Source organism: Chrysochloris asiatica, unplaced genomic scaffold, assembly GCF_000296735.1.
Source record: "Chrysochloris asiatica unplaced genomic scaffold, ChrAsi1.0 scaffold00387, whole genome shotgun sequence".
In the NCBI taxonomy this organism is placed as follows: Eukaryota; Metazoa; Chordata; class Mammalia; order Afrosoricida; family Chrysochloridae; genus Chrysochloris; species Chrysochloris asiatica.
The window spans coordinates 298,591-306,869 of NW_006408905.1; the positions used below are offsets into that span (position 1 = coordinate 298,591).

The 8,279-nt window shown below is 39.6% G+C and overlaps 1 protein-coding gene across 1 annotated transcript in view; it reads right to left on the bottom strand.

Moving 5' to 3' along the window:
* Positions 1 to 407: 407 nt before the first annotated feature.
* CSRP2 (cysteine and glycine-rich protein 2) overlaps positions 408 to 8,279 on the bottom strand; it is an 11,751-nt gene continuing 3,879 nt past the window's right edge. Inside the window, exons 2-5 of the mRNA XM_006876516.1 lie at positions 5,626 to 5,794; positions 2,242 to 2,371; positions 1,273 to 1,366; positions 408 to 713 (exon numbers count right to left, since the gene is read on the bottom strand). Coding sequence (XP_006876578.1) covers positions 637 to 713; positions 1,273 to 1,366; positions 2,242 to 2,371; positions 5,626 to 5,794 — 470 coding nt within the window. The 3' untranslated portion in view covers positions 408 to 636. The remainder of the gene's footprint in view (positions 714 to 1,272; positions 1,367 to 2,241; positions 2,372 to 5,625; positions 5,795 to 8,279) is intronic.

Genomic DNA, 8,279 nt, shown 5'->3' on the forward strand with positions numbered 1-8,279 from the left:
AAGCTCAATGTGCCTTTCTGAAGACCTTGTAAAAGAATTTTTACCCCTGACCCAGAGATTCTGCTTCTCTGTGGCTGAGTGGAGCCTGAGACTCTTGGAATACTCCCTGTTGATTGTAATGCGGCTTGTCTGCAGGCCACACCTTGGGAAGCTGCTCCAGGCTACAGTGGGGCAGGAGATGCTGCACTGCTGAATGCCTGTTACCTACCAGTCCTCACCTCGAAACATCGTTGTTATCAGCTTAAAAAAGGCAAACCCCCTTCCTATAGCTGTAATGGAAACATAGACCTAATGAGTCAATTGGGTCATGCATGGGGTTTATTCTTTATAACACAAAATGGATATACTACTAAAATCATAGCAGTCCTTCTAACAGGTTAATCAAAAGACACTGAACACCCAAATGTTGAAGTTTTATTTAAAAGGTAAAACAGATGGTTCTTAAAAATGCTGGTGAATAAAGCAAAAGAACACAGTGCTCTCTTCCTACACATTAGCCAGACTGTCCAAGTAGTGTAAGACACAGTATTTCAATGCTGGTATCATTTCACAGTAGTTGAGTATTAAAAAGATCATCAGCGCCTAGATTATGAGGAGATTCTCAGTGTATTATGCCTGGTTCTAGGGTTTACACCTTTACTGAGCATGAACAAGGGCTCCTGCTCCTTGGCCATAGCCAAATCCTTTAGGTCCAAAGTTCTTTGCATAGCATCCTGTAAAACAAAAGGAAAAATTAAGGCTAGGCCACTAAGTTTTGCTAGCTTTGCTGAAGACCATGCAACAACAAATCCCCATAAATCAAAAAATTAACTGGTGGCTATACCAAAGAGTTCAATGTATTTAAGATACAAAATGTACCATGTAGTATCTTAAAAGTAGGAAGACAAGTTCTAGTATTCTGGTTCCATGGTGCTCATGATCAGAAATGCTTGCAAGCATAAAAATTAAGCCAGATAAACTTTATATTTTTATATTACCTTCAGATAGGCTTTGCTTAAAATAAAAGGTTGAGTGAAAACAATTTGTTTTTGAGGTTGAAAGAAAACTGTTTTGGTTCTGATGGGAGTTTTTATTTACCATGAATTTTATCTTATCTAGGATTGCTGTCATTCTCTAAAAGTCACATGCAAGCATTTCTGGACAGCCAAGGACAAACTAACCTGCCCTCCCCTTTCCTATTTTCAGAGTACTTTTACAAAAACCAAAAGTGACATTCACCAAATATTTATATGGGATATTCATACAGACAATAATAAATGAATATATTTTTACCTTTGCAATAGATTTCACCTTCCTTCTCAGTCAAAGTTGTTGAATCAAGACTCTTCCCACATTTGGCACATCGGAAACAGTTTTTATGCCAGGGCTGGAAGAGACAAGTGTGTTAATGCGCTTGGCAGGCCTGTTGTCTGCAGTATTAATTTAGATGTGGCAAGAAGTATCTCAGGAAGATCAACCCAAATGAGGTCCTGATTATTATGGTTCAGCCCCAACTAGACGGCTGCCACTGGCCGTCTGATACCTACGTTCTTGCCCATATACAGGTTGAATTCAAACTATATTAGCAGGCTGTGAGCTGGGAGCTAAGAGTAGTGTCAGACCTAACTGCAAATCTGGTCTGCTTCTTTAAAGATGGCTTCCTCTATGGCCGAGAAGTTGTGGCTCAATCTGGTTTACTAACATTCTGACCTTTTAATTTGACAATCTAGGAGTGCCCCTGTTAACACAAGTGTCAAATTTCATTTAAACACAGATATAATTTGTCAAAGTGCATCACTTCTAAAATGAATGCTTTATAACATTTTGGTCTCATCTCATTGATTGCAATCCTCATAATGAAACATCACTTATCCCACTTCCTTCCTGAGGTTCCTGGTTCCATTCTCCTCCTTTCCTAATGCTTTGTTGTTGGATAAATGCTGCCCTTTTGATCTCCAATGGCTCACTATGCTAAGATGTGCATGCCTCACTAGTGTTATTGCTCCCCTTACAGACCTGTCTCCTTTGGCTAAAAATTGAGATATTGGTGTTGCGGGGCGGTGAGTTATTCGAAATGTGTATGAATTGTTGAATGGAAAACTGATGTGCTCTGTAAAACTTCACCTAATTCACAGTAAAACGTTAAAAAAGTTTAATCAAAGGTACTATTAAGACAGCACACCTGAGTGGGATGTAATGAAGTTTGAGGAAAAAGAATGCAGAGGAGCCACTCATTGTTATCAATTCAAAATAGTCCTCTACCTTTCCAGCGCCAATTATCTTCTCAGCAGCATACACAGAATCTCCACATCTGGAACACTTCTCAGCACCGCCGTATTTCTGAGCAAATTTAGAAGTGTTTGGATTTGTTGTAGGACTGTGAGGTTGAACACTTAAGGAAAGAGGAAAAGAATTTTAGGTAAGATTTCCAAAGGACCTCTAAATCCACAAAGCAGAAACCCTAGGATTTAACTGCCACAGTGTCCCATGGCTGGAGGCCTTCATAGGACAGCATAGGGATAGAAAAAAAGGAGAAATTCATCTTGGTGCAGTGCCAGAGTTATTATTTGACCTAGTTATGGTTTCACTATTGTTATTAGATCAACAAGGCTCCAAATTCAAACATGTATCCCTCTGTAGGGTCACTGAGTTGGTTCTGACTCATAGCGACCCTTTATAGGATTTCCAAGGAACGACTGGTGAGTTTGAACCACCAACTTTGCAATTCAAACCCGATCTTGTGATCCAGTGCTTATCCTATAGCGTCACACAGCACTGGAACCACACCTAATTACTTCACCACCAAAGAGTGAAAATTCAATGTTAAATTAAGGAGTTAAAAGTTGCTCTAACTTGTCAGTTTACTCAACTTAATTTCCCCAAATAATATATTAAGTAGGGGAAAGGGTGAATGAACTACTCTTTTCATAGGAAAACAGAAAATTTTGCCTGTTTATGTTATGTATTTTGATTGCTCTGTTCAGAACACTTTTGAGGCTTTGAAAACACGTAAAGGTCCTTCTAGAAACTTATGAGTTAATTGACTAGATAAGGTACAAAAGTAGTAGTTGACACTCAGCAGGAGGTGGCTAAGTGTCTATATTAGAGTTTCACCCTAGCTATATGCCCTGGTAGCATAGTGGATGACAAGCTGAGCTGCTAATTGTAGTAAGGCCAGTAGTTAGAACTGACCAGCCGCTCCACAAGGGAAGATGAGGCCTTCTGCTCCTGTAAAGATTTACAGCCTCAAAAAACCTATGTTGTGAAGTGCCATCTCACAGCAACCCTCTATAGGGGTTCCAAGAAACTGCTGGTGAGTTTGAACCTCTGACCTTGTGGTTCAAACCCATCTTGAAGTCAAGTGCTTTATCTTACAACACCACACCAGGATTGCTATGGGTCAGAACCAACTCGGTGGCACACAACCACCACCACCATCACCATATTTTATTAAAGTTATATACTTAATTAAAATATTTAGAAATACTGCTGCTTATTCTTTCTCTTCATATACATCTTCGGACATCTTCAACTCCACTGTATCTATTTTTTGGAATCATTTAAGTTCCCACAGTATATACTTCATATCTACCAAAGTTGTTTTAATAAACAGCTTTTTAAAAATTCACATTTGCTGTGGTCATTGGAAATTTTATTCTAAGCAAAAAATACTGATTCATAGTAATATATCACAGAATTGTTCTTAAATAGGCATATTTTTAAAAATCTACAATGTATTACATTATTTTTTAAAGTAATTGTGAAGACTATTAAGAATGATCTAACATTTGCAATTATGAAATTATACTACCAAAAATAATTCCAAATCTGTCAAGTACACTCCTGCTAACAAGAATTTCACATAGAGTACCTTCAGTCTACCTTTTAACAGCTTAGTAGGGTCTGGGTACTGTTATCTCAAATTACAAATGAAATGGATGTTGGCCTTGCTAAAAGGTCAGAGCACTATAGTAAGTTGGTGAATGTTAAAACGCAGGTCTGCCTACTCAGAGCTGTTTCTCCAGATATCCTTGAAAAACGTTTAATCTTCATAGATGAAATTACCTTGTTTTAATTACCACAGGCGATCTAGCAGTTCTGAGAATGGAGTTCTGAGTTGTTAAGAAAGGATTCTAGATAAAGGAAAAGTAGCATAGTGGATTCTGAGCCGGGCTGCTAACTACAGGGTCAGAAGTTCAAGTCTACCGGGCGTTCCATGAGGAGAAAGAGAAGGCATTCGGCTCCCATAAAGATCTATAGCTCAAAAGCGCTATACAGGGGTGCTATAAGTTGGAACCAACTTAGTGGCACACAGTCACCATCTATCTAGCTACAGGAAGTCCTTATACCTGATCATCAAAGGTCAGTAGAATGTAGTGAGGTGAAGAACAGGTGTAGACAAGGGTACAAGTCTAGACAGATTAATATACGACTCACGTTAGTGAAGATAACAGGAACAGAGTGTTGGGCTGTAAGTGGTCTTGGTGACTTTAACATTGTCACAGTCATTAACTTACTTTAATGTTACGAATCAGCTGGTTTGGCATGTGAGAGGGTGTACAGACATAGATAGTTTGATGGAATTAAAGCACAACTTCAGAACTAAGAATGGATTCTAACAAGTTGGAAAAAGAAGAACCAAGAACAGTGATCATAAACATTGCAACATGAATGAGTTGGCTCCCAAAGCACCAATGCCCTTAAACTCTTTCCATGGAAAAGCTCCAAGGAACAGAGAAGTAGACCTTACTGTAGCTGCACCCCCACACAGTGGAGACAGCATTAGTTTTGCAACCAGATAGACATGGGTTCAAATCATACCTCTTATTTAGCTGTGTGACTTCTGAGCTTTAGTTTCCTAGCTATAAAATGGGGTCAGAGTATGCATACTTGAGGATTAGAGAGAATGAGCAAAAACATTCAGCAGACAAGAAGCACTGAACCAAAGTGAAGGCCCTCTGCCATCAAGTTGATTCCGACTCATAGTGACCTTATACTGGTGGATTCAATATAAAATAATCAGAATTAACAACGTATTTCAGATGAAGCGATAATTTAGCCTGAAGATGAAATAATAAATAAAATTTAAAATTTAGCACCTTTTGGTTTGATACTGATGTCTTTAAAGTTTTAACACCAGTCTCAAAGAATCAAAAACTAAATAATTTCAAGTAAGAATTTTGAAGTTAAGGAAAATTAATTTCTTGAGGAAAGATTCTTAAATAGAAGGAATGACTAAAGAATTTTCTTTTATGGCTTTAATTATACTGAGAAACTCCAGATTCTAAACAGACATTCTCTGTCCTTTAAAATCATTACATCGGTTCTCCAAAATGTGGAGGTATGTGTTGTTTTGTTTCAAATAAAAGTAAATTTAAGTCACTTGCTTTTGAGAACAAAATGACTCCTTGATACACCCTGAAATGCTCCAAAACCTGGACTAGACACATCACTGGAAAATAAGATCTCTGTCAGGTCCAAAACTTACTTTGGGTTTAAAGAGCCATCACTAGTTTACGCAAGAAAACATGAATCATCATTTGTTTGCTTATTTTAAGCTAAAAATCCAGAAACTCCCAGGTTCACCAAGCGACATTAATTGTTATGATGTCATTTCTCCAGGTAAGACACACTCTTCTCACTCACCTCTCTGGCTTGATGCCCAGCCTCTCACCATGGTCCATGTTGAGTGTGCCAGCACCCTGGCCGTAACCATAGCCTTTTGGCCCATATTTCTTTCCATAGCAGGATTTGCAGTAGATCTCTTCATCATGAATCGCCACTGTTGTGCTATCTAAATTTTTTCTGCAAACCACTGGAGGGGAAGAAGTTAGACTTTAAAAATGTTTCAAAGATGCTGACTTTCCTAAAACAGTAGCGGCAGAGACACGTGGTCTACAAATGGTAAAGACGCAGATTTGATCATATTCCTAGTTTATCCTGTGGTTCCCCAATCACCATAGGGCAGCACCTCGGCTGGGCAGCTGCACTTGAGGGTGGCTTGTCTTCCTCAGTATTTGTTTCAGAAGTCTATCAGGTTGAGAATGCACATGCCTCAAGTTTTTCAGTATGACTTACTTCTCTGGCAAGAGTGAAGTTTGCAGAGATGGCTACAGTTACATGAACAAAAGGAACAAACCCACTAACACCCTGCTCCCAATTACTCAACACTCAGTTAACCTCTTCAACATTTTGTACCCCAAGTTGTTACGTCACATTCTAACAAAAAAGGGGTCGCTGGGTGTCTTGGCAGAGTTGCCTCCATAGCCCTTCCTCCCCAAAAAAGCACTCTTCCTTGGATAAAAATAGTTTTAATCGCAGAATTCTCATTTTCATCACTCATCCACATAAAGGAAAAGCAACATGCTGTCACCTCCCCACCAGATTCACCAGCAGTGATTAGTGTGTCTGACAATTGCCAAGTGGCTTCAAGTCTGCATTTGTTTTGCCTTTTGTCTTAAAGGAGAACACATTCTTTCTTGATGGATTTCTTTCCACAAGACATTTCCACTTATCCCACTTCATACAACCAGAGGTCATCATCTTTTATCTAGACATGGTTTCACTTTCTAAAACTTCAACTGAGGAAAACGTAAATTATGAGGGCGCTCACTGGTAGCACAACAAGGCAACCGGAAATCCCTATTCTGGAAATAAAAACATTAGTGAGAAAAGCTATTTCTCCTTACTTAAAAGAAGGGGAGTAAAGGAGGAACACTTGTTGAAAATAAATTTTAATTATGAAGAGTCTAGTATCTCAGACTAAAGCTTTTGCCTAGAGACAGTTAACCTAAAGTCATACACTGATTGTTAAAGAACAAACAGCAAGCACCCGTAACAGAATAAATGTAAAATCAATATTGTTTTGAAAAATAGATCAACTAAACAAGTTTGTTGGTAAGTGCTGTGAAGTCAGTTCCAACTGAAAGTGACCCTGTATGGGGTTTTCGAGGAGCAGCTGGTGAGACTGAACCACCGAGTTTGTGGTTCAAACTGACGTTGCAGTCCAGTACATTAACCTGCAGCGCCACTCCATATGTTAAAATGACTATTATAACCACTATTCCATCCCTTGACTTAATCACTATTCAGTGCCATAAAATTCTCATAGGTCTACAAAGTACTATGAATTGTCTCCTTAAAAGGCTTTATTCTGTATAGAAAACTTATCAAGGAGTAGTAAAAAATGACCAGGCGCACTAGTAGCACAGTTGTTAAGTGCTCAGCTGCTAACCAAAAGGTCAGTGGTTCAAGCCCACCAACTATTCTGAAGATGTAGCAGTCTGCTTCTATAAAGAGTACAGCTTTGGAAGTCCAATGGGAAAGTTCTCTTCTGTTCTGTAGGTAACTATGACTCAGAATCGACTCAATGGCAATGGATCTGGTTTGGGTTTGGTAAAAATGACCAGTAAAGAACGCAACACTTAGTAAACACTAATGAGGTGAAAGAATAATTCCTAAAGTCATTTCCTCGCTGATGTCATATCCTCTTGATTACAAACCTGCTGATATAATTTAAACAACAACAAAAAAACCCTCAAACTCCCTGCCATAGACTTGATTCCAACTCACATGACCCTCATAGGGTGCCTGAGGCTGTGGATCTTAACAGGAGCAGCCTCATCTTTCTCCATCAGAACTGCTGATGAGTTTGAATTATAAACCTTGTAGTTAGCAGTAGATTCCTAACAAAAAGATTGTTGTAAGTTGTTAAGTACCGTGAGTCAGTTCCAAGGACAACCCTGCGTAGGGTATGTGAGGAGCGGCTGGTAAGTTTGAACCACCAGCCTTACGGTTCAAATTGACCTATTAGTCCAGTGCATTATCCTGCAGTACGACACCAGGACTCCACCAAAAAGATTGTTAAATGATGTCAAATTGGTTCTGACCCATAGCGACCCTGTATAGGGTTTCCAAGGAGCAGCTAGTGAGCTTGAACTGCCAACCTTGCAGTTCAAACAGCTTTGCAGTCTGACACATTAACCTGTGGTACCACACAAGTACTCTGAAAGATCGTTGTTGTTGTCAAGTGCCATCAAGTCGGAACCGACTCAGCGACCCCATGCACAGCAGAACGAAACAATGTCCGATCCTGGGTCAACCTCACTACCACTGCCACACTTGACGCCATCATTGATGCCACCTGGCCGATCCATCTTGTTGGGGGTCTTCCTCTTTTTCTCTGACCCTCCATCTTACTCAGCATGACATCCTTCTCCAGCGACTGTTCCCTCCTGTCAATATGTCCAAAGTATGAGAGACGAAGCTTAGCCATCTTGGCCTCCAAGGAGCACTCTGGC